The sequence below is a fragment of the Pollachius pollachius genome (genome assembly GCF_949987615.1).
Source record: "Pollachius pollachius genome assembly, chromosome: 17".
NCBI classification, from domain to species: Eukaryota; Metazoa; Chordata; class Actinopteri; order Gadiformes; family Gadidae; genus Pollachius; species Pollachius pollachius.
The window spans coordinates 11,335,508-11,362,758 of record NC_136950.1 but is presented as its reverse complement, the minus strand read 5'-3'; the positions used below and the strand labels follow the sequence as shown (position 1 = coordinate 11,362,758).

Genomic DNA, 27,251 nt, shown 5'->3' with positions numbered 1-27,251 from the left:
CACAGCACCCAATCATTGGGAAGGAATGAAATGGGACCCCAGAGGGGCAGGCGGGCAGGCCTCAGGTAGAGCGTGTTGAGCAAGGGGGGTGGAGAATGTGACGAAGAGCTCTGGCGTGCGTTTCACCGCTGTCGATTTCAATTGGCCGTAGCGTCTCGGAGTGCTGCTGGGTTTTGTTTCTGTGGCCCAGCGCCCAGCGGGAGCAGTGCCGGTGGCTGGCAGAGGGCTGTCGGTATGTGGAGCAGCGTGGATGTGGAGGGTGGAGTGAAGGGGGTTCCTTGGGAACAGCAGGTAGCAATTTGACGCTGAAACAACCCTGCCTCCCTTATGTGTTGAGGCAATACTACTTTGAAGGATAATTTGTGGCACCTGGGTTGATCAGCGGCACCAGACATTGCCCCCGCCCCGCTTCTGCTACTTCTCAGGAGCACAGCCTTACGATTGAAATACTATGGGCCTTTTGTTGTGAGTGCCTGTTGTTGTTGGTGGCGGTGCTAATGGTACTGTGAAGCATTGCTTGCACACACACATGCTCACGAACGCACGCACACACGCATGCAAAGACACGCACGCACGCACGCACGCACGCACACACGCACGCACACACACACACACACATAAACACACACACACACACACACAGGGATCCGCGGCAGGTGAGATGTGCCGGTTCATTGTCCAGGGCCAACAAACCACATTGAGATCACTTTGGACGTAAAGCAGTCCATCATCAAAAAAACCTCCCCCGTCCCAAAGAACAGAAAACACTCCATACATTCAGCCAGTGGCTTACAAACTATGTCTTTGATGTAAATAAATAAAATAACCCAAAGCAGCAGGGATCAGGGCTGGATTCGTCTGACTTTCAAACCTTTATGAAACCAAAGGCAAACAGCGAGTGTGGGAGAACGCGCTAACAGCGCGGGGATAACACCAACGACATCAAAGCACTGGCAGTGTGGCTCGTGTTTTTCTTTACTCGTCTTTTCTTTAATGGCGTGGCCTGATAAATGGGAGCGGGTCTGGTAGAGATTTGAGAAAAACATTTGAGAAATGATTTCCATTCACTGCTCTACAAAAACTTTTGAGCAGCGAGCCAATAGCCAAGCCCCCCTCCCCCCGCAATCACCTCTAAACTAGAAATAAAGAAAGGAAGTAAGAAAGAAAGAATTAAGCATAAAAAAGAAAGAATGTAAGAAAGTTATCCACAGTTGTTCTTTAAACTAATAAAAGCGGCTTTAAGTAAGGCAGTGAGGGGCCAAATCACAATGGCTCTCGCCACAGTAATGTTCAGAAAGCTGGTTCCAATGAGCCTTCTAAAGCACGTCAGAACGTGAGTGGAGGACGGAGAGCCGCGTGGAGAGCCTATAATTGGTTGGCCGGAGAGTGCTGAGGCTGTGTGCGCAGCTAACGCCATGGCAGTGAGGTTCACGTTGAACAATAGCAGGCCAGCGCGAGCAATCAACTCAGAGCCCCTGCTGGAACAAATACCTTTATTTTAACACACTTGCGTCACCGCGGGCAAGCAGATGTAATTACCCACACTGCGGACCAAGCGTGCGCGGTCCTCAAAGTCTTATGCGCGTGCCACTTCATGTGCGCATACATGCAGTGTGCATTCACATGCATTCCCTGTGTGCATAGGGGCACACACACCGCCGCTAGAGCAGCCTAGTGCAGATACAAACGCACGTACATCGAGAAGCACACACACCTTCTCCTCAGACTCAGACAAATACACACGCACGCGTGTGCGTGCACAAAGGGAGCACACCCGCGCGTCTATACAGATGGATGGCGGCCAGGTGTGTGCCCTTCACAGCTGCCTGAATAAAAGGAGAGCGAGATGGAATAGAAAGCCAGAGATAGAGCCCGCGTGGCTTCAGATGTTTTCTCATTCTCCTGCAGCTCAGCAGTTATTAGGATGCAGCCGTGCGTTCAGGTGCAGGCACTTTTCAACACCTTTAGACCCAGACCCCGTAACTTCCTCTGCTGAGTAGCTCTCGCCGTCTCTCGCTCTCGCTCTCTTGCTCTCTCTCTCAATTTCTGTCTTGATTCTGGTTGTTTGCTTTTTTCTTTCTTTTAGTTTGTCGCCTCCCCGCTTACTTTTCTTCCCCTTTCTTATTGGCAGCACAGCTGTCTCTGTGACCCCGTAACCCACCCTCCTTGTGACACACACACACACACACACACACACACACACACACACACACACACACACACACACAAACACACACTTACACACTGTTGAATGCTCGCATGACTGGGTCCTTTTAGCGTGTACAGGCCATCGGAATACATCTAATCATTGTGTATGTCAAACCTTTGGGCCCCCGCAGCAGAAATCACCCACTCTGATCTGGGTGGACTGCAGAGTGCTCATCCAGGTGAGGGAGGCGGCCAGGCAAAGCAAAGCAAATAGCGATTGTAAAACAAGCATCGACAGCTCGTGTTCAAACATAGTATAATGCCGCCATTGTCTCTGGTTTCAGTGGCCAAATGTCCTGGTGTGTTTCAGCGTCGTTGAGTTAGGATCCAGGGACATGAGGCCTTAGCGTCGGACGTGCATCCGGCTCACCCAACCCGCTGGGTCAAGCTAGCGCACTGGCTTCACTGTTACCGTCGTCGCCCATGGCAACAGTGCACAAACATATATAATATATGATACATTTTTGGATGAGTGCACACAGGCTGCGTGCGTCATCGCCACGGATCAGTTTGTATCTTTAATCAAGACTTTTTATTAATAAAACGGCCATGAGTTACGTCTCCCAGTCGGCTCTTAGCCAAGCAGATGAAGACGGTAATAAATTGAATGCAGACTGGGCTGTCCACAATTTTGTAAATGTTGTGTTTGTCTGTGTGCACGTGGGAGTGTGTGTGTGTGTGTGTGTGTGTGTGTGTGTGTGTGTGTGTGTGTGTGTGTGTGCGTGTGAGAATGGATGCACGTTTATCATAGTGTGCATGACCACAATTACAGTAGATATATTAGAAAGTATGCGCAAAAGGTGGGTTGCTTTGGCTGTGTTTAGTATGAGCGTGTGTGTCTGTGCGTGTGTGTCTGCATGCACACTGTGCTCTTCCCAAAAATGATGACAGAATAACCACCCACTCAGAGCTGGGTTCCGGGAACGGCTGGGGCCGAGGCAAGCAGAGAGCAGTGTAACATTTTCATCAGACAGGAACCAGCGGCTGCCGGCCAAGAATGAGTTTGTCAGCCCGCCTGACAGGCCCGTTGCACCAATTCCTGCTCTGCCAGCCCTGGTATATACGACTCCTTCTCAACGGCGGAGGATATAAATAAGGAAAAGAGAGAGAGAAAAAGGAGAGCGAGAGAGAGGTCTCTATTGTGCAGCGCTTTACAGTATGACCCCGGGCAAAGCGAGTGTTTCTCAAGACCTGCCTTCAAAAACGAGGTAGAAGCAGCTCTCTTTACTGGAGCCACACGGTCTTAACAAAGGTTGAATGGAAGTAATGGGCATACAACTGTCGCTTGAACCCCCTAGAACTCCATCTAGGGGCCGTTTGGCTCGAGTGGTAGAGTTGAAAATAAATATAAAAATAAGAGGAACGCACCAACTTTGTGAGTGAGCCAGGTTAAGGAGAGAGCGCACACATTGACATCTGTGATTAATTTGGACGGGGGGCTGCGGTTCCATCTCTGTTTCGCCTCGAAGACCCCCCCCCCCCCCCACGTCCACCACCACCACCCCATGGTTTCTAATCACCACGGCCCTGTCACCTGCTCTCGGTGGGTCATGCCTAGTCAAGTCTCAGTCGGCCCATCACACAGATGGCCGGTCCCTTTCTTTACCTATCTCTCTCTCGCTCGCCTGCTCTCGATCTCGCCGCCTCTCTCTCTCGCTCCGTCCTAACCAATGCAGTCACAGTCCATTATGGGAGCAGGTTTCTTTTTTTTTTATTAATTAACATTGTGGCGGCCTGGCTCCCATTCATTACAGCCTTTTGTGTCTGGGTGGTCGGGTGGGGAGGAGGGGAGGAGCATAGGGAAAGATGGACCCAGGAGAGAGGCGACAAAAGAGGGATGAGCGAGGGAGAGGTGTACGGCACAGAGATCCAGACTAAATGGGACCTCTGGGTTTTTTTCTGGTTTTATTTCTAGCCCGCTTAACAATGTTCACCTTGCTAACGAGGGAGGTTGTCTGTGTGTGTGCGTGTGTGTGTGTGTGTATCTGTGTGTGTGCATGTGTTTGTGCGTGTGTGTTCTCACAGGAAGAAAAAGGAGACAGAGCAGGAGGTAGGACAAAAAACAGGGAAAGTGGAGAGGCAGACTAGAGAAAAGGCCCAAGATAGAAACGAGTGGGGGCAAACTGGGGAGCAAGGGAGGGAGAATGAATCACAATTACATCCATTCAGACGCACCCCGGAGTTCTGCGCACATCACCGCCTAAAACAATTAACAGGCCTGGAAACTTATTTTCATACTCGTTGCAATTTGGGGCTCCATAAAGGTCAGTGGAAATGATTTACAAAGAAGGACTCAAAGAAACCAGCCAAGGGTGTAATTGCAAAAGTACGGCATGCATTATAACTAATTTCGACGCAAATTTCTTTTGGATGAATTTTCTGCTTATCATGACTTGCGACTGAAGTGAATTATAAACACTTAAAATAGAAACTAAACATCGTTAATTTGATCAAGGATCAAGCGTGTCCTCCATCATTTGTTAAGTCTGGTACTCAGATCAGATATTCATTAGATGAACGTTATTCATTCGATTTTCGTTAGATAAACAAACAATTCCCTCTCTGATACTCCTGGGAACGGCAGTGAAGTACAGTTAGCGTTTTATGCATGTAGACATAAAGGTTCTCTGAAAGTAGGGTCTGTTTGTCTATTCAAGTCACTGTACGATGGCTGGGGTGTGAGAACATTCCGGAATAAGGGCCAGGGGGTTTCTGCACAATCCACCATCTGTGAGAAGGAACATACCATAGTATTTAGAGAGCCCTGTGTGAGACTGTGCCTACAAGTACAACATGACGGGCAACTTTCGAGCGGGGGGGGGGGGGGGGGGGGGGGGGGTTGCCAAAGCAAAAGAAGCAGCAAAATAAAAGCCAAGAAAAACTGGTGGCGCGTATGTGCTGTTCATGAAGCAGATGCCACCCATTTCAAACTAATGGTGGATAAAAACTGCTTGGATATGTCCAACTGCACACTTCAATGCTATTATGTGTTTGGAGACAGACGCTGCAGCCCCCATGGGAGAGCGAGCGTGACGCGGTAAGTGGGCTTTAACTACCTTGTTTATCAGCGTAGCACAATGCCGCGCCGCGGACACACGTTTTGGCTGTTTTTGTTTTTTTTGCCTTTTTCACCACAACCCGAACAGCAAGTGTAATTACGGCAACAGCTGCTGAAAAAAAGGAGAGAGAATGAGAGAGAGAGAGAGAGAGAGAGAGAGAGAGAGAAAAAAAAAACGTGCTAAACGAAAACAGGTGGCGTCTGTGTGACACGCTCGGAAAGCGCTAAGCGGCCGGGCGCATTGTCTTCCTGCATCGCCTCTAATTATGAAAGAGCGTGTTGCTGAACTCCATCTTGCACTTTGATCGTAAACCCGCTTTAGAGTCCAATTAACAGTGCGGAGGAGACACATCAGCGAGGGGGGAGAACAAAAAAGTGAAAGCGAAAGGTGAAAAGTGTGTGTGTGTTTGTGGGGGGGGGATTTTATTCTCCACACTTTCAAGATTAGAGCACGCAAGGAGAAGCACACGGATATAAAGCTTTTAGGAGCCACCTTGGCTGAAGTGTTCCCGGTATAAAGAAAGGCTTTTTGGCAGCAGGGAGCGGTTATTGGCCGGTAAAATGCTGGCTCTCTCATCCCTCTCCCTCCCCTTGCACTGTTATTTTCAAAGCCCTTCCCTTTTGGTGTAAAAATGGGGGTGATCGCAATGCCAATCCGAGGCCCAACTGTGCCTCTCCTTTTTACAGAGGACACCTTGAACTCTGGCTGTTCTGAAGGACACCCCAAATGTCACACACTTGACGCCTTGCCAGAGATCTTTTTTCTACCTTACGTTTAAAGTGAAACTATTTTATTTATTTATTTCAGAAACCATCTCAGGTATTTCATTCCATTTTTAAAACTCTAGAAAATTCTAAGCAGCAAAAGAGTACGATGGCACCCCTCCAATCATCACCTCCAGCCCATTCAACAGATCTCACATGAATCTCATCTCCCCTTTCTTTCAGTTGCTTACTGGAATTTACAGGCACAGAAGTGCTAGGGTGTGTAAAAAACGACACATTGCAATAAAAGTTCACTATTTCAGATAAGAATTCTATCTTCAGCACATTGTTAGCAAAATGCAGAGAGCCATTACCTCATGTGAGTGGTGGGGCAAGAAAAAAGGCATTAGTCTAAAAGGTACCTAATTATATTAACAGCAGAGATGTCATTTTCTCTGGCATGGCTATAGATTTAGTGGAACCCACCTTTTCACACAGATTCTGCTTAGTGTTAAGTTGAAGTTTGCATGAATGTCATAATTGTAAGTTAGCTTGAAAACAAAATGGCCACCAAAACGACCAAAACTTATTTGCACCTGTTCCTTTTTGTTTGATATTTATCGTTATATATTAAAATGCAATTCTTTACTGTAAGAATGGTACTTGTACTATTGCACATGGTATAAAGTGAAAAGTCTAGCCAAAATATTTGCTGAAGCACTCATGTAGGTTACCTTCATTTTTGGGTTGATTCATAATCATACCAGTGCATGTCACTCCTTTTGTTCTGGAGTGTAGCCTTGTTATCAGAGTTTCCCGTTTGAGTTTGACGTTGCAGCGAAGTGACTGAGGTATGACGCCATTATAGGAGTCTCTCGTTGATATCTGTTGCCTACAAACAAGTGTGTGTGCGCGCGTGTGCGTGTGTGTGTGTGTGTGTGTGTGTGTGTGTGTGTGTGTGTGTGTGTGTGTGTGTTGTGTGTGTGTGGGGAGGATGTGTTTGGCTTTGTATGTCATTTGCCATGTAACAAGTCATTTCTCCCTCTACCGACCCGGTAAATAGATCTCTGGAGCCAAAGGGATCAATGCAGCTTGGTGCTACGGTGGAAAAAAAAACCTCAAAGACACAAATCCTAGGGGACTCACGGATGGTAACGCTGCCGTAACCGCGAGCAACGCAACAAAAGAAAACATTGTGAGACAGAGGGAAGGGAGCGTCTGACAAACTTAAGCGATACCATCTGCATTAAATAATTGTGCTAGTTTTCTCTTTGCTGGAACAGGAGCCCTGCTGCCCAAGTTCAGCAACAAAGCTCAGCCCTTGTTTGGATATCTGAACCTCTTCTAGGAAACAGTTTTTTCATTCCAGATCTTTTTTTTCGATCAACATTTACAAGGAATTATATGAATAGGTTTGTCACAGCTGCAAACGCGTCCAAATGGGCCGATTCTTATTGCTGCTATTATAGTTCAACGACGGGCCACCGTATTGGTTTTGCTGTTGGGGAGAAGGGGGAAAGAAAAGGAATGAAAAGGGGCCAGACCGGGCTACATTTCAGGGAGACAGGGCTGGCTCGGGCTGGCGCTTGGCTGCTGCTTGTGAAATGGGCCATTAGTTCACTGTAATCGTCAGCCATGTTGTCACGCATTCGTCCCGCCCGCCTCCGCTCTCCTTCGCCCCAGCCATAAATTTGGTTGTCACATCAATCAAGGGGCCCGAATTAATTGCGCAATTAAGATTCTCATTGCTTGGCAGATATGGCTACTAATGGATGGGCGACAAGTGTGATATGATCATAAAGAGGGGTTTTAACGCACTGTTTAATTGCTCCTCCGCGGTCCACGGGGCTCGGGCCGTGGCTCTGCACATCCATTTGTTCCTCTTTAGTTAGTATTAAACCGCACCGAAAATAATAAAAAAAAAGTACATAAAAACAGCTCAATGAAACGATCCCTCATCAGACGGCAGGGCCGTTATTGGGACGGTGAAATGTGAAAATGAGGGCTGTTCGGCTAATCAGGTTCACATTGTGTGAGATTTAAACAGGATCAGTGGTTTGACAAAGAAGGTGGCCCTCAGACGTCTGAATATGTGTGTGTGTGTGTGTGTGTGTGTGTGTGTGTGTGTGTGTGTGTGTGTGTTTGTGTGTGTGTGTGTGTGTGTGTGTGTGTGTGTTTTAGATTGTAATTATATCGTTCCGCATGTCTGTGACATTGCTTGTGTGTGTGTGTGTGTGTAGGTGTGTGTGTGTTTGTGTGTGTGTGTGTAGGTGTGTGTGTGTGTGTGTGTGTGTTGGTGTGTTTTTGTGTCTGTTTGTTTTTGTATGCACGTGTGTGCGCGTGTGCGTGTGTCTGTGTGTGTTTCTGGGTGTATGCTTCCGTGTGAGGTTGAGTTTGTGTGTGTGTTTGCGTGTGCGATTGCGTGTGTGTATGCATGCATGCGCATGTGTGGTGGTTGTCCCGAATAACAGCATTGTTGCAGCACTTCTGACACACCTGGACATGAGTATTCATCAGAAGTTGCCTCAACTGACCCTTGGCATTATTATCAATCCTTATTAATATTAAACAGGGGGTATTTCACTCCATGACGGCAGGATCACAGTGAAACACTCTGCACACCTCCCGCCTTACAGTGCAGCCCGGGAGCTGTGTTACCCGTATGGGTCTGAGCAACTCGGAACAAGACATGCTGGGAAGTTAAAAGAAATCAGAGAAATAAATCATCACTGTAGGCTGTGTCCCTGTGCACAGAGAGTGGGTGCCGATTCTACGTTGTAACAGAGAGGTGTGTGGCAGTATGCCAGAGATCTACAGCTGAGTTCATGTGGTTGTCTGTTGTTCCAGAAAAAGAGGCGTAGAAGTGTAACTTAACCAGCTAAAGGATAAGGGTACACATCATGTCCCCGTTTATAAACCGATAGCCACCACCCGGGCCTGCTGTTGTGGTTTGCCAAATTGCCACAGATTTGTATCACCCTAGAAAATGTGTTCTTGTTACCGTCTTTTCTCTTATTTTTGGTGTTGTTCATCTAATGATGTATTTTCTCTATCTCTGACATTCTCTCTCTCTCTCTCTCTACCCGCTCCATATTAATGCCCTCATTCTGCCATTCGTCAAACCCTGTCTTGATTTAAACAGAGATGAGACCCCATAGACAATCAACATTACTTCCTCCACAACTGGCTTCACTGGCCTTGTTAATATCATACAAATCTGTTCCACTTGGGGGGCCGACGTGAGGAATGGCAGGAGGAGTGGCTGTATGTTCACCTCCAGTCCTGTGGGGGACACTGTTTCTCCTGTAAATATTCTCTCTCTCCCTTTCCCTATCGCTCTGTCTCCCTCTCTTATATCTTTCTTTCTCCCTCTCTCATACTTCTCTCTCTCTTTCTCTCTCCCCCCTACCTATCACTCTCTCTCCCTCTCGCTCTCTCACCCCCTCTCCTATCGCTCTCTCTCCCTCTCCATCTCTCTCTCTCTCTCCCTCTCACTCTCTCACCCCCTCTCCTATCGCTCTCTCTCCCTCTCCATCTCTCTCTCTCTCTCCCTCTCGCTCTCTCACCCCCTCTCCTGTCGCTCCCTCTCCCTCTCCCTCTCCATCTCTCTCTCTCTCTCTCTAATTGGCTCCAACCTGTCAACCAAGGGGAGTCTAAAAAAGGAAGTCTGTCGATAACCTCAAACCTTGGATCAGAAGCAGATACTAATAGGAGATATGGAGGCCGAGGAAGATGGGAACAATAGAAATAGACATGCCAAGAAAGATGATGTAAAAGGTAGGTTATTGTATTGACACAGCCTAGGGTTGGGACTACTGCAATACCCTGCCTTGCATCACAGTCAAATAACAGTAAAAGACATGTGTAAAATAGGATGTCTGTATGGCTGCAGGTATCAATAAGGTAAAATAATCAATAAAAGAGTGAATAGGTCATTTAATGAATGGATGGATGGAGGAACAAAGGACCATTAAAGAGTGATCCTTCTAGTCATATACCAACCACAGGTCTATATATATGAGGCACACAGTGAGGGAAGCTTTTCAGAGCTGACGTTAGCCATCAGCAGAAAAGATGTCACTCAGACAAAGATCCTCTATCTGTCTGTCTGTCTCGGAAACTGACGTGTTCACCAGAGGAAGGCCAATGACATGTGCTCCACCTCGTGGCAGGTGACACTGATTGAATAGGGCGACTGGTGCACATGGACACATGGTCAAATGCACAAACAAGTTCATACAGTGGTGTGTGTTTTTGCGTCTCCGTCTCTCTCTCTCTCTCTCTCTCTCTCTCTCTCTCTCTCTCTCTCTCTCTCTCTCTCTCTCTCTCTCTCTCTCTCTCATAATTTCATATTTTTGTATTGTAATGTTTTACCTAGATCTCTCTGTCCCATACTATTAAGATCTCTCTACACGGAAAGGTGGTAGGTGCATGTGGCAGATGTGTGCACCAAGCCAAGGGAGAAAGGCATCAACAGAATGAGAATTATCACTTGAGATAGAGAGGGGGAGGAAAGCAATGAAGCATGAACCAGCAGTCTTCACCACACGCACCCATTGGAAGTTACTTAAGGGGAGAGAGAGAGAGAGACAGAGAGAGGCAGAAAGGGATAGAGATAAAGGAAGAGAGACCATTAGGACAGTGGTGCAGCGATGAGCACCTCTAATCGTGTCGTGCCCGCGGAGCTGAGGGGGCAAGCACGTCAAACTCTCCTACCCAACCTCGCCCACAGAGTGGAGTCGAGTGCGGTGCGGCAGTGACACGCAATTTTCACACAACATGCTCATCTCTGTCTGCAAAACACACCGCTGGAAAGACGCCATGAACATCGTCCGTGACTGGCGCATGGCATTTGGTCGCAAAGCCTGCGCATCCAACTAGCTAGTGATCGGATTACCTTGGATGCCACTGCCGGCGGGTCTCTCTCTCGTGCCCTGCCAAAGTGCCTTTGAGCAAGTATTTATTAATTCGGTAATTCTACTTTAGTAAAATGAAAACCTTCAGATGCACGGAGGGCATGAAGAGAATCAGAGTGAAACACACAGAGCAAAAGCCAGCAATACTAATGATGAAGGTACAAGACCTGAATAACATTTACTCCAACAATTCCACATCACCATAACACAAAACACCAGGGGGATGGCGGGTCGTCACACCATTATTCCCCAAGCTTGCGTGGCTCCTGGGCCAGGGTTAAGAGGCCAGGTGCCCGGTCCCCACTCACATACTGGTGAGGGGGGGACGGGGGGACGGGCAGGGGGTGTTGGCATGCGAGCGCCTTGGCCTGCCAAAGTGTTGCGATGTCCCGCGCCCGCTGTCAGAGCCGCGAAACGGAGGCTAGGCGAGGAGGCGGGGGGGAGGTGTGGGTGTGGAGGGCACTCACCCCCAACCATCTGTCGCCAGACAGCCAATGTCACCCCTCGTGCACAACTGTGTCAGAGAGTGAGCCTGTGCACGTGTAAAAGCGGTGGATTTTGGGTAAATTATATGCGTTTCCTTCAGTATGCGTGTGTGTGTGTGCGTGTGTGTGTGCGTGTGTGTCTGCTTATCTAACAATTTAAGCCACTTGCTTATCGGTGATACGTCTATCTATTGCAGTGTGAATGAGTGGAAGTGTAGGTGTGTGCATGCATGTGCAATCGGGACAGTGAACGTGCGCGCGCGCGTGTGTGTACGTGCACTTCCTTCCGGTGGCGCTTGGTGTTACGACGGTTGTACGTGTCGTACCGGCACCAGCGGCCCTCTGAGGTGGATCTGCTCCACCCGAGTCCAGCGCTGGCCCGGGTCAGACAGGGATAATGGTGTTTGTTCCGATGAAACAGCCGGCCCAGCTGTCCCCCTTACTTTCATCTAAGCCATCTCCACACACACACACGCACACGCACACACACGCACACACGCACACGCGCAGACACACGCACGCACACACACACACACATACACAAACATCACCTTGCTCCCAGGTCTAGCTGTGATATTAACTCGGCTGAACTTCTCTCGAGCCCGTCCTCAAACAGTAATAAGGCGGGGGTTGTGGCACGGCGGACAGGGCAGTCTATGGCTTGTGGTGTGCGTGTGTGAGCGGAGCGAAAGAGAAACAGGGCAGATACCCAAGGCATGCTGACCGGGGCCAGCTGCATGTCAATGTGACCGCAGTGGGGTGCTACCTCACCCTTCCACCGTCCACGCACAATCGCACAGAACAAAAGAGAAGGAAAGTGTATGGTTTACAATACAAAGTTCATACAAAGTTACTTGTTTTCCATGGGTCCACACGTGGCTCATTGGCGACTACGGACTACAGTTGCTTGGCTGTGGCTTGAAGGCTTTGGCAAGAGAGAAGCCACGTGTGTGTGTGTGTGTGTGTGTGTGTGTGTGTGTGTGTGTGTGTGTGTGTGTGTGTGTGTGTGTATGTTTAACTGTGTAATTGTGTGTGTTTGTCTGCATCTATGTTGATGTGTCTGCATTTGTGTGTGCGTCTGTCTGCATGTGTTTGCGTGTGCATCTGCATGTGGGTATGTGTGTGTGTGTGTGTGTGTGTCTCTGTATGAGCGTATGAGTATGCGTGCGTGGACATCTGCATATGTGTGTGTGTGTGTGAGTGTGTGGGTATGTGTGAGATATTGTGCGTGTGTGTGTGTGTGGAAGGGATCGGGGGTGTTCGGTAGTAGAAGAAGGGAAGACAGGATGGGGGTGGGGGGTTGGGGGGGGATGGGGTGTCACACACTGACCACTTCTCTGGGCAGCAGGGGGTCTTCTTGGCGGAGCACCAGCAGGCCCACTGTCCCCTCCATGGGGGACGCACGGAGCAGGGCCACCACCTCCTCCTGGCTCCTACCGGTGAGATCCACACCGTTCACCTGCACACACACACACACGCACGCGCGCACGCACGCACACATAAATATGAATACACAGATGTTAGCAACCATTCCACGCACTGAGAGACGCGAACTTGTGCTAAGAGATCATTTTAAAAACAGTTTCAATGACATGAATCAAATGTGCACGCAATACATAACCTTACTTATTATTCCCAAAGCTGATAGCAGCTGCCATTAAATATGGGCCATTTCCTCCCAGAGAGAACAGACTCCGATTCATATGTCGGGCCGAGTGCGCTATAATCAAATATTGTTTGTGTAACTGCATTTCTTCAGCGATTCATCGCCAGGGTTTAATTGCTGCACCCAAAGGGAACACACATGACTCAGTTGTTTCAACAAAAAAAGCTCTCTCCGATTAAATCTTAAAAGAACGCAGGCCAATTCGATTCTTCTCAAGAGCCAGGCCCTCACAAATTACACACGGACGTCCATATTCGCTTCAAAGCGAGAGAGTTTGTGGTCAACATGTGGTGACGCAATTTCAGGGCGAGTACCTCTAACAGCCTGTCACCAGCTTTCAGGCGGCCATCTTGGATGGCAGCGCCTCGCGGGAGGATGTTTTTGACGTAGATGGGGGCGCTGCCGCCGATGGGGACGTCTCTGGAGGTGATGCTGAAGCCCAGGCCCTCTGGACCTGGGGAATCAGAGGAGAAAAGAGAGGTCATGTCATGTGATGATGGGTGGCTATCTGTAGGAATGGTTGTTTTTGCAATCTGCCCTACTACTCCACATACCAGAAACGGATGTCTCACAAATCAGACTTTAGATTACTAATCAAAAGTCTGATGGCAGACGTGCTACAATTTGAGTGAACGGGTCTTTCTTTTTCGTTCGGTTTATATTCGTTTCGACCAATCATGTTGCTGGATGCGGGAAACTGTTAGTACTGCCAAATAAACACTGTCCATACTAGCCACTGTAGATATCAACGAGAAGGATCCGAGATGACGGAAGAAAAGGGTGAGGTAAAGTGCTACCTAGAAACGTATCCACTTCAGAACTTTGATACAAGACCAATGGCCTTGAGGCTTTGGTATGTATTTTCTTGCACAAAAGCTCTCCTTAGTTATTAGTAATAAGTAAAGCAAGACAAGAATACACTCAGTGCACTATACAGTATTCTCCATTGTGCAGCCACAGTACTTGAAGACTCACAATATCACAATAGTCTTGACTAACCCAAACTTATTTCTGATAGCTGAATGAGGTATAGCAGCATGGTTTCGAGAATTAATTTTCTCAAAGGTATTTAATTAAAATTACATCATATGTCATCCATTATTTATGCTGAAAAAAAGAACTGCCTTAACAGATGTTGGTTTATACATTTCCCGACATTTGGCCTAGAAACTGTTGCACTGTGATGTGAATTAAGAAGAAAAAAAATCTATCCAATCCATTATTGAAATTCCCCTTTCATTATAAATGTCTGCAATATGAAGAAGCAATATGTATGGGTAAAAGTATAGTCATGCTCCAAACCTCATGCATAAACCTCTTAATAAACAGACGTATTTCCATCCTTGGCTATGCTTGAAGGGTGTGGTTGTCAAATATTTTTGACTTCAAAAAAACGTCGCTGACATATGTCCCTCACTGCAAATATAGAATTCCACAAACCAAAATTGAGTGTTTATGATGAATGCATGCGGACTGCAAAGCCACATGTCACAAGCAATGGTCTGATTAAACACCAGTTATAAGTATAAGGGCCCAGAATAGGCACAAGGGACCGAATGCTTTAAGCACAGCAGAATGAAAGAAAATACTTTCCAATTAACATCGTCATAATTCTCTGAAAACACTGTTTCTGAAAAGCGTTTCTGAAATCATACACTCCAACTCCCTTTCATTTCATTGAACGATTTATTGATACAGTGACTTCCTTCTCTGAAGGAATCTGAGCCGCTATGTAGGGTTTTGACTTCCTAAGCATGACTTAAAAAAACATTACCATGCAACTGGCAAGCACACTGTTCCATACACCTTATAAAGATCTACAAGACCAATCTGTTTATCTATATGGAAAAGTAGTACAGTACACAAAAGGAGTACAATCACTGAATAGGTAAATGTGTGTCTATCCATGCAGAACAAAGCAGTGATCCTTTTTGTGTTTCTTCGTTGTCAAGTGAAAGCTCAAACACTGGTACTCCTCTGACAGGCGGATCAGGATGGAAGGAACGTATTTGTTCCTTCCTGGATCACGAACAGTGCTGCATTACCTTTAGCTCGAAAACAAACCAAAGACGAAGACCTTCGGTGCCTCATTAAATTAATATGAATTGTTCATCTAGAAAAGGGATTCAAATTGAATAATGGAGAACGTGGAGGGTCCGTGACCTGTCCTTTCCCAGCTTCCAGGGCTGCATTTGCCAAATGAAAGCAAGAAAACGGCTCTTCAAATGTCATGGCTACAGGATGAGGCATGCTAAAACAAAATTGCTAGCGCTAGTCAAGTTATTATTTGAGGGATTACTTTTTATTTTTTTATAAAAAATAAGCGCAACATCCCAGAAACTGAGGAAAAAGATGAGTCATAAGGAATAGAGTAAGATGTGATCGAGAGAGACGGACATGGAATGCGGCCGAGCCGTTGGCATTTTCGAGCGATGGCGTCCAAGTCTTGGGCTGGCGCTCACGATGGTGATTAGCATTCACGTCAGAGCAGAAGCTGCTCATTTCACAGGGCTGTCAGCTTGTCTAATGGCTCATCATGACCTAGTTCCTTTTTTATTTTTTCTGCCCTCTCTTGACAGTCTGGCTGTCAAAGTATCTGACAGCGCTTACAGACAAGGTGTGCTGTTTACACCCCCCAGAATCACGAAAAGACCAGAAAGGATCAGAAAGGAGGGAGAGGAGGAGAGGTGCCTAAACGCCCACATTATGGCTGGTTTCACCTTTGTACAAACCGGCAGAAAGGTGTTTAAAAATAAAATGCTGCTAACAACCTCGGTGACAGGGAAGGGGAAAAAGAAGTTGAACTGTAAAAAAGTTTACTCTTTTAAAGCACTGGCCTGCAGATGCAGTGAGCAGAATGCTAATCACCCCCTGAAATAAATACATAATGTAGGGCTGGCCCTTAGTGTGAAGGAAAGGGTGGGGTGGGATGGGAGGGGTCGGAATTTGAAGACACAGGGCTATTTGATGTCACCCCCATGGCACTTTATCACGTGGTACCCTCCCTCCTCAGCCAGAACGCACCCCGCTGAGCAGAATCAAACCGACTCCCATTAGAAGATCTCTGCCATTAACAGCCTCCAATCGGGTCAATTAGAAGAATGTGCCTCTAATAGGCCTGTGGTAATTAACTGCTGACGTCTTTATTTTGGGGCCATGGACGAGCAGAATGAAAGTAATTGTATCCCTTTGCTGGTTTAGTCGGAATCTGGCAACCGATAAGCCAATTAAAACGGCAAACACGAGGACAGGCAGAGGCACATTAGAATGAGATCTAATGGGCTGCATATGTCAGTTCTTTCGACTGCATTATTTGATTAAGGCAATCTTGTTAATTTGCCATGCATGGATCTGCTTCTGTTACAGAGAGACACAGACGCACTTAGGGCCAAATCAAAATGATTAGAGCAATCGGAGATGTAAAGGTAAACCCCCTGAAGACTGAGAGTCCCAAAGTACATAAGTGGCCCCGGAAATTCTATGAAATGATTGTAATTATTGAAATGATTGTAGTTCTCAAGTCAGTTTTTCTTTTGACTTTGGCAGGTTAAGCCTCAAATTGTTCATGCTTGACCTTTACAAAAAGGTTTCGGGAAAATTCGTAGACTGTGGTTTTTTTCTCCCCTGTACCGGCAATGCTAAATAATGACCCATTATAATCTCGAAAATTCCTGCTGACACTCTGCAAGAGAGTGGTTTGAGAACTGCATTCAAGCACTTAACATTGACAATAAACAATGTTCCTGGTTAGGGTCTCTCTGTCTCTGTCTCTCTCTCTTTCTTTCGCTCTAACACCTTTCTTTTTCTCATCCTTCTCCACCTCTTCTTACCCTTGGCTCCCTAACCAGTAACTCAACAAAATGGGAGTGGATGCGGATGGGGGGTGAGTGAGGGTAAAGGAAGTGGGGGTAAAAGCTTCTAAAAGACTTTCACTTCATTGTATAATAGAGCGGTCTCAACTGGTGGCCACCACTGCATGCCAGACTAGCAGTAGCAGTCTCTCTCTCTCTCTCTCTCTCTCTCTCTCTCTCTCTCTCTCTCTCTCTCTCTCTCTCTCTCTCTCTCTCTCTCTCCGATCGCGCTGCACTGGGGACCTGTGCAGACATATTACGGTGGCTTGTGACTGCACTGCTGTTGGGAGCTTGTTCCACGTTTGGCCTGCTTCAATGTCCTCACATGCCAAACAACACCCCCAGTCCCAGGGCACCGTCGCAAAATACCCTCCCCCTGATGCCAACTTTCCCAAGCACAACATCTGCCCCCTGCAACTGGTGACAGCGAGCTGAGAGAGAGAGAGAGAGAGAGAGAGAGAGAGAGAGAGAGAGAGAGAGAGAGAGAGAGAGGGTTACAGAGGGGGAGGAGATGAAGATTGAGGGAGCAAGAGAGATATAAAGAGGGAGGAAATGGAGACAGGGGGAGTAACAGAGAGACAGGGGGAGCAGATGAAGACGAGGGGAGTAACAGAGACACAGAGGGAGGAGGAAATGAAGACGAGGGGAGTAAGCGAGATAAAGAGGGAGGAAGGGATGGAGACATAGACAGATGCACGCTATAAATGGTAGTTGTGACCGCATGCATGTGACTTTTCTAAAAGTCGTTTGTGTTTCCATGTCTTGCTGCTAATTTTGGGTGTCATTTATCATCTGCTTGGCAACGTTTATTTTCATGGTCGATAAAGCTCTTTTGAATTGAGGGAGAGAGAAAGAACGATAGAAAGACAGAGAGAGAGAGATCGAGACGGAGAGAGGGAAAGAGGAGACAGGAGAGAGCGAGAGAGAGAGACAGAACAGGACAGGCTGAAAATAAAGAACAGCAGCGGCAGACAGGGTGAATACAGGGAAAGAGAGCCACACCATAACCAGCATCATAACATCATATTATAGGTAATGGTGATCTTGGGTACGATAGCTGAACCACAAACAGTGTGGTGGCAACCATACTACAGGACCATGGTAATAAAACACACACTACGGTCCATGAAAAACACACACTCAAATTCAAGAGAGAATCACGGGCATCAGATTTCCTGACAGACAAACAGATATGCATGATAGGATATACAAAAGGGACATAAAAATGGATAGAGGGATCAATAGATTGATAGAGGTATATAGAGAAAGATAGACCTATATTAGATCAATATATAGAGATATATAGAAAGATACAGACGGACAAATCAAGAGATTGATATAGAGATATCAAAGGATAGTGATCAATAGATGATAGAGAGGAATATAGATACATAGATATAAAGATATAGAGATAGATAGATCAGTAGATCAATATATATATATATATATATATCAGTGCTGCTAAACTCCATTTCAGCCCTCATGGAATGCCTCTTGTCCAATCAAATTACTTGGTCGGGTCTAAACGTTGTATATATGTCCATATCTACAGAGACGGACCCATCAATAGATCGACAGCCACGTATATAGATAGAATGATCAAAAGATTGACAGAGGGATATGAAGATAGAGAGATCCATAGATGAATGAACGACAGATCAGCAGGTCAATAAAGACACACCGCAGGAGGGATAAGAGACGCAGACAGGTCAACAGGGACAGACCTTTCCTCAGCTTCACATGGAGCCGGCGGCCGCACTTGACGGAGTAGGAGCCGGTAGAGAGGCTGCTGCTGACCCTGCGCTGCAGGGAGGGCGACGGGGCCGGGGGGCCGGCGGAGTAGCGGCGGCCCGGCTCGGGGGTGCTCCTCGACAGGGGGAGCTGGTGGCTGCTTCAACACGGCAGAGAACATCTTTACTCAGTCGCTCTCACGTGAAAACACATTCATTTGGATTCACAGGTGAATTAATGGCCACAGCCCGGCCTGCTGCTGTCCAGGTGGTCAAGTTACGATTCTTTTTAAATTCAATTGTCCAGCAATGTTGGACGGTTAAGCACCCACCAACGTTTCATTTGCGATCGTGACCAAAAGAACGCATTAAAACAGCTACATGCTATGTCCAGCTGACGGATTCGTGCTCATGCCAGACCCACTTGTGACTGGGGGCGTTCGGGGGTGGCCCGGTGCGGGACGTCCTGTGCTGGGCCCGCTCCAGCCCCCTGCCCCCCGGGGGGGTCACGCTGGAGCGGTCGCCGGGCGGACGCTGGGGGTCCTGGCTGAAGCGGACCCGGTTGCAGGTGGGCGAGGCAAGCGAGACCGGGGCCGACAGCATCTCGTACTGGGCCTTGAGGCCGGCCGGCACCACGTGGAAGAGGATGCGCGGGGTCCGCATGGCCTGCCGGAACATGTTCTGAGCTCTGGGGGAGGAGGAGGAGGAGGAGGAGGAGGAGGGTGGGTCAGTGTGATGAATAGAGTGCAGAGAGATGAGGCTTATGATAAATATATGTAAGTCTTAACCCGATGGAGAGGTTTGGAAAACTGACTTGCGAAATAGAAAGCATCGGGGCACTTATTTTTGACTCTATCGCTCACTCAATCACTTACTCGTACACTTGCTCATTCACTCATACACTTGCTCCCTCACTCATTATCTCGCCGTGCGAGGGCATTAAGGGCTGTAGCTGGAAAGATTGTCGAGTGAGATAAAGTGAGAGTAGTGTTGGAGAGAGAGCAAAAGTAAGAGAGCGAGAGAGGGGGAGGGCTTTGGGGAAGTTGGTAAAGCTCATCTCAGTGAAGCCATATAGAACACTGGGATACTCTAATGCCAGTGACAGTATAGCAGTCCAATAAAGTAGAAAACCTCTACTAAAGTCTTTACATAACATTGTCTTTACACCTCCAGGTCTGTGACTCGGTAAGGAAAGCAGACAAACACTCCCTGACAGGGAGGATGAGGGAGTCAACAAAGTATATAGAAAACACATCCGCTGTCAGGGATTGGCTAATTAGCCCAGACGATAACGTGCACCACGGCTGATTACACATTAAGAGAAAACAAAGAAATTACTCATCCGCCATCAAGACGAGCTAATTAGCCCAATCACAGCTAAATCAGCCAAGAAATAAATCACATCAGTCAGTCACCGGCGGGACTTTGTACTTTCTTAAACCCGGGGAATTGACCGTTGCCGCTTGCCAGAGAGCTGTTTCAGAGCAGGGATTTCAGGAGATACTTAGCATATAGATAGGCTTCATAGAGACGCCAGAGTCAGGGGTGCGGCATGGAGGGAAGAGAGGCCGCCCCCCCAGGGCTTTCTTTCTCCGAGCGCCGCCATTGCCGCCGCCGTACACCGGGAAGCGGTGTGGCGGCGTGCGCAGAATCCGAGCTCGTCCAAATGACTTATTGGCGGTCTCCGGGCGGCTTCCCCGACAAAATGAGCAAGCTTTCTCTCAGTGCTGTCACCGAGGCAAGCGCCGCGCTGCGCTACTTGAGACGCGTTCAGTCTGCATTATTTTTATGGTAATTTGTAGAAATAACACAAACAGGCGCACAGGTGGCATATATTTATGGTTGTATTGTGTGTGTGTGTGTGTGTGTGTGTGTGTGTGTGTGTGTGTGCGTTTATGTGTGGCTGTGTGTGCATGCATGTGTGTGGGTGTGCGCATAAGTGCTTTGCAAATGCATATGATAACATACAGCGGTGTCACTCCAGCAATCAGCCACTGATTGAATAATAAATTACCCCATCAATGCATCATTACATTCTGCAAGATTAAGCTCCCCAAAATATTTACCCATGCAAAACAATCCAAGGAGATTAGGCTATCACTTTAAACTGTCTCCCTGGGTGGAGCACAATCAGCAAGACGGAGGCATCGACGGAGGTATGTGGGGACGGCGTGTGTCTGTGTGTGTGTGTGGGGGTGTGTGGAAGAGGTTGAGCAAAGTTGAGTTGTGTTTCTCCTCATATTCCTGGGAAATCATTAAATGCATTTCGATACCAGTGAGGACTGTGCTTGTTTGTGTGTGTGTGTGTGTGTGTGTGTGTGTGTGTATGTGTGTCTGTGTGTGTGTGTGTGTGTGTGTGTGTGTGTGTGTGTGTGTGTGCGTGCGTCTGTGTCTGTGTGTGTGTGGGTGTGTGCGTGTGTGCGTGTGTGTCTATATATGCGTCTGTGTCTGTAATTGCTTGCGGAACACTACGAAACATTGCTCCCTTGTGGATTGGACGTGTAAGCCTCTTTCACAGCAGAGGAGGTTTGCAGGCAGCTGGGACCTTTGATAATGACAAATATTGCATTTAAAATGAAAGAAGGAAAACACACATTTAATGAAACAAAGACAAATTCTCACTAGATTGAATATTAAAAAGTATGTTAATAGCGTTGGCCCTTTGACAGCGAGTCGTAATGAGAAAACTAAAGCCAGAAAGAGGAAAACCAAAGTCTTAACAAATGAAAGGGATTGGCTTCCTAAAGAGAAACAACAATCGGCTGACATCATTACAGACAGACTATCATCAGTCTTTCTTTTCTCGTATCTCGGAAAGAGAAAACAGTGAGTCAATCCGGCTGTATGGTAAGCTACGCTACGTTGGCCGTTTGGAATAAGACCGCTAGTAGTGAATCGTTGTGGGTCAACCGGACCTCTTATGGGCCGGTCTCATTGGAGATGGGCGGTGCTACACACGCTATCCGGACTTGGCGGTCATTCCCGTATTTTATGGTGTGGTGTTTGATTCCCAGCCAAAAAGGTTATAGGTCTGAATCCCAATTAGCAAAGCCTGCCTTTGCTAATTGAAGGCATCCTTGTACAAGATGCCTTTATGAAAGAAACTCTCTGAATGTCCTAATGAATGAAGGTGTCTTCTAACTGACTCAATAGCAAATAGCAATTGTAAATAATATACAATTCAAATGTATTAAATATTATGTTTGTATTACCTAGTTACACAAGTAGTAGGACAATGTGCAGCTGTATACAATACATTTATATAACAATAAATTCCAGGAACAAATAAACATAATTAAACACAAAAATGAGAATAGGGAATCCACAGCCAATGGTTGAAATGGTTCCAGACAAAATAATGAATGACCAATTCAAGCTACAGTCCAGAATCGTATCCCCTTTCATGGGAAATGTATTACATTGATATTGAACGTTATTGTTCAGTGTTTAATGCAGACTTTGTAGTCACACCGAATGCTAACCAGCAGGGACGTTCTCAACTTAGTTTCCTGTCGCAGTGGGAGGGGGATTAAAGAAATAAGCTTCATAGCAAAGTGTCGCTTAGAGGTCTAAAATGTACCTAACACGAAGTTGGAAAGGAAAAGTTTTCGAAGCTGCAGGGAAACTGTTTGAGAAGGAAGCTCACACTTTGGGAATTTGCAACAAACGCCGGGGGGTGGGGGGGAAGTCACAGATAATTCCTCGAAATGAGGAATCAAAATAGTCGCGGCACTCGCGGGCAAGATTTCAGTTGGGTTTTTGCACCGACAGACGACCAGGACTTACTGTTCGAATCGCAGGTGTCGAATGTCCGCCCTGTTAATACGCACGATGCAGTCGTTCTCCTGGAACAGGCCCTCCTGTTCGGCCTTGCCCCCCCGCTCCAGACGCTTCACCAGAAGGCCGTTGGTCCTGGGGGGGGGGGTGGGGGCGGGCAGAGAGGGAAGACGTTATGGATGGGAGATGCAGAGACATATAGGTTATAGCGCGTACATTCTTCAGACAATGTGCTGATGATGATAACAGATATTAATTCAAGACTAGACAAGACTGTACGACCAATGCACCTGCATACAAACAAACAAGCGCAGTACGCCCATAGATGTATACAGGGAAGCACAAGCTCGTGCAAGGTTGTGCATGCACGCACACACGCACGCACACAAGGTAGTGCATGTACGCAAGCACACACACGCGCAAGGTATTGCACGCATGGTATTGCAAGCACGCACGGACACACACACACACGCACGTACACACTCTGAATACCCTATACTAATAGTAATATTTGTCTGCATTGTCGCTGTGCATGGATGGTTGGAGGAGTAATGGTAAAATGCAAGCAATGGCGGAAACAACTTATTCATACTTTTATTGCAGTTTCCATAACCCCCCAAAAAAGCATTCCGGGTACGAAAAAAAATACCAAAAAAAAGAAACATCAGTTTGCTCTGCGTGAGAGAGGAGAGTGAGCTGAGCCCCAGACTTAAGAACATGACTTACCTGCTACCCTATCCCATCCGCATTCCCTTACTGTCTGTGTGTCTATAGAAGTGTATTGCTGCTGTGACCCACGTCAGCTATATTACAGAAACTCCCAGCTAGGAATAGCTGGATGCCGTGGCTTCAGAGACCATAAATCAGGGCTGATGCTGCCGTCACAGGCTGCAGCTTAAGGCCTGATCTTTTGGTGCTGGGATGAAGACGCGGGAACAACAATACGCCGCCATGGTGACAACCTCAGCAGTCCCCACATGAATCGAGGTATCAACCTTTAGCACACACACAAACACACACATACACACACAGGTGCGAACAAACACACACACACACACACACACACACACAGACACACACACACACACACACACACACACACACACACACACACACACATAAAGCCTGCAACTTTCTATTTAAATATATCAAAAAGATGCTATGGGCTTTTGACTAGGCCGAGCGGATAACCTGTAGAGATCTGACACATGCTCGCACAGCAGAAATAAAAAAATAAATAAAAGTACAAACTGCCATGTGTACCGTGGGGAACGATGACGCCTGTGGAACCAGACGGATGAGCTGGCAGGCAGATAAGCCGTTGCCGTTGACGACACTGCTTGGTGCCCAATGATTAACCCCCACCCCTCCCCCAAAACATAAAAAAGCACAACTGACAGAAAAGTTTGGACTGATAAGTTTGTAAGAGTGATGGGGGCTTAAACTATATTGTGATAGTGTTGCAATGCGATAGTGTTGTAATGTGCGATAGTGTTGTGATGTGACTGTGTGTGTGTGTGTGTGTGTGTGTGAGTGTGTGTGTGTGTGTGTGTGCGTGTGGGGTTGTGTTCAGCATCACACACACTCTCACACACAAACATGTAGATGTGGGTGGTATCAACTGAAAGCAGGCATGATCTGCCCAAGTACTTAACGAAATGAAACAAACACAGAAATTTTTTTATTTCCCCACCAGCCACAATAGAGCATGGATTTACGGACACAAACACACACACACACACACACACACACACACAAACACACACAGCAGCATGTGCGGCCAGTGCCAATCTCAATGACGTCACTACATGAGCCATCGTCATTGGCAGCAATCTCAAAAACACAGGATTTGACCTTTCTTCGTGTTGTCAGGTGAATAGAAAATTAATAAAATGAATGAAAAAATATAGTAAAGTGGATGGCTAGCATGTGGTCTGTCATTAATTGAACAAGACTTTCTATGTGGGTGTGTGTGTGGTAATGTCATGGTGGTATTAGTGGTTGTGTGTGTGTGTGTGTGTGTGTGTGTGTGTGTGTGTGTGTGTGTGTGTGTGTGTGTGTGTGTGTGTGTGTGTGTGTGTGTGTGTGTGTGCGTGTCTGTGTGTGTCTCGAGTGACTAGTCAGACAGGAGTTTTTTGGCCAATCCTTCCATCAGTATTCAGAGTGTGGGACTGTGAATGACAATGGATGAGGTGGTGTTGTAGTCTAGAGGTCTGGAGCAGACAATGGCCTGATTTAACACCCACATCAGTCAATCAAGTGACTGGCATCCACTTGTTTTCGTTCTCTCTCTCTCTTTCTCCCTCTCTCTCTCTCTCCAAGTCCCTCTCCCAATTCTATTTCAATATTGTTGATGGAATTTGAAAATAACTGAAACAAAAAATGGGCTTTGTACTTAGAGATGATTGAGAAATATCGAAGCTGGATCAAAAAAGCCTCTTATTCGAAGAGGCATTTTTAACACAGTCTCAGGGTTTGGGCACTGGCATTGTATTTGAATGACAAAAGTAATAAAAAACGCGTCTTTATCCAGACATTTTTCACGATCACAGAATACTTGTCTCGTGTCTCTTTGAACCGAGCAATGCGGGGCATTGTATTTTTGTATCGCCGAACGCAACCACGCAGTGACCAATTTCTGTTGTTTCTTTGTATATGTCCAAAAGGGCTTGGGTGAATACAGCCACACCAAGGACAAGACAACGTCCTTGCTTTTGTCCTTGAGTTTGTCCTCTACACGAGGACGTCAGGAGACGTGAGGTCCTTCACAATCAGCCTTCCTGAGATTCCCAGCGTTCCGGAGTGGGGTTTGGAAGGCGTGGGGGGGGGGGGGAAAGGGTATAGGGGGGCACCTGCTGTCCTCTGCCGCTGCCTTTAATGAAATAATAACGCAATCAGGATCCACTTGAAGTGCCGCAATTATGCCTGTCGTTTGTTTACCGTTAAGCGAAAGAAAAAAATGTTATGGCGGTGGAAATAGGAGCTCATTAGCAGGATGCATCTGCGTGTGGCTGGGACGTGGGGGAAATAAATAACATAGAACGTGGTCCGTACGTGCCCACAGCAATGTATGTCATTGTACCTACCATTGTTGATTCATGTGAGCGAGTGTATATATTTCTAGCTGTGCACACATCAAAGCCTGTGTGTGTGTGTGTGTGTGTGTGTGTGTGTGTGTCTGTGTGTGCGTGTTAGTGCACGCCGTAATGCAAGCAGGTTACGGCGAGAGTGTCAAAATGCTGTTTTCCACCCCCCCCCCCCCCATTCATTGCGGTATGCGAGTCCATTTTGAGTGCAGCCGAGCGGTAACCGTGGCAGACATTGGAGCCGCGGACAGAGGCTGCAGTGTCTTCTTGTGTGACTGCCGGGGCGTTGCTGTCCCGTCTGACCCCCAGTGGCCCTGGTCTAGACGCTTAATGACAGCCTGCCCAGCATAATGCCTCCTCTCCCCCGCCCAGCCCTCTCCCCTCTGCATACAGTTGCAGCGCACAGGAAGAGAGCTGGCAGGGCCATTAGCATCATTCGGCTGGCCAGACGCTCGTTCTTATCATGTCTGGGCCTAATTGAAGCCTCTGATTGCTATTAGTGTCCATCTTGGCGGACGGGAGATGGACTTTAGTGGCCACGCAGCACTAGGATGCAGCATGGCGCGTTTTCGTTTGCATGTAACCGTGGTCGTCCAGATGTTTGCTCTCCATGTAAACATGGACGAATAAAAGGTTTGTCTGGATTTAAAGACACTGTGGTTTGATGAGGCATTTCTAGATCAAACATGTCACCGCGGCAAAATCACGCATTATATTTATTTTCTAAGGTCGTATCTCATGACGACCTTGTGTGTGTGAATGCGTTGGAGTGTGTGTGTGTGTAGAAGAGTGTATTTGTGCGTGAGCGTGTCTATCAAGGTAACTCAAGGCATCCCGCTGACCGACCGAGGACAAGGGAGAGTTTGACGTGTGAGGGTCAAGGGGGTCTAAATATAGCTCCCTGACACTTCCTTACAGATCCCAACAGGATTAGCATCACGCATGCAGCCACTAATGCGCCGTCATCGTCCTCCAATGACAAAAGGCCTTAGCGGCGCCCAACGCATCTCATGTCATCCCCTGTCTCCTCTCCACCCAGCCCCTGTCCCACCCTGTCCCCTGTGATTCCTCACCTTCCCCCCCTCCTCTCCCCGCCGTGCTGAGGAGGGGCTTTCGTTTGGTCTTGGTGGCGTGCCAGTACTTCTTGGCCTGTGCATGGGGCTTTTAGTCTGATTACGCTGGGGCTCATGTCCTCTGTCCTCTATATCTTGTGAGGTTTTTTTCCTCCTTTCCACCGCCCCACCAGAATACCTATAAACTCAGATGCCATCGCTGCCCTTGTGTTCACTTGTCATCACGGTGCAGCCGTTAGAAAATAAGGGGAAAAGAAAGAGAGAGGAGAAATAGAAGGACTGTGGAGGGTGTGAGTCATCCGTTGTGTCCCCTGGACCCTGGCCGGGGGGGCGAGAGCGAATACCGTTTAAAACCGCAATGAGACGACAAAAAGGGGTTGGTCCCCAGTCCAGGGAAGTAAGCACATTTTTGTGAAGCTATTGACCATGAAGGAGTTCCAATAGCTGGGGTTGGAAGACGGCTGCAGTCCAGGGCTGACTGGAGGTTCAATAAGTGCCAGAGTTTGGGCAGTAGAGTCCCCCACGAAAATGAGATTAAAGGGGTATGTGAGAGGACGAAAAAGAATCAGAGGACGGGAGAATCAGAGCCAGTGCATATGGCTGCCTTAGGCTAGGCTTCTGAGGATAGACCACGGAAAGAGCTGGCAAAAAAGTGAAAAAGAGGAAGAGATAGAGAGAGACAGAGAGAGAGACAGA

The 27,251-nt window shown here is 47.4% G+C and overlaps 1 protein-coding gene across 4 annotated transcripts in view; it reads right to left on the bottom strand.

Annotated features, from left to right (window-relative positions):
• pard3aa (par-3 family cell polarity regulator alpha, a) overlaps window positions 1-27,251 on the bottom strand; it is a 353,818-nt gene that overhangs the window by 153,894 nt on the left and 172,673 nt on the right. For 3 of the 4 annotated variants that reach the window (XM_079755248.1, XM_079755251.1, XM_079755250.1), the window contains exons 8-12: window positions 22,406-22,531; window positions 19,044-19,307; window positions 18,614-18,780; window positions 13,353-13,492; window positions 12,703-12,831 (exon numbers count right to left, since the gene is read on the bottom strand). In XM_079755248.1, coding sequence (XP_079611374.1) covers window positions 12,703-12,831; window positions 13,353-13,492; window positions 18,614-18,780; window positions 19,044-19,307; window positions 22,406-22,531 — 826 coding nt within the window. The remainder of the gene's footprint in view (window positions 1-12,702; window positions 12,832-13,352; window positions 13,493-18,613; window positions 18,781-19,043; window positions 19,308-22,405; window positions 22,532-27,251) is intronic. The other variant, XM_079755249.1, reaches the window with a different exon arrangement.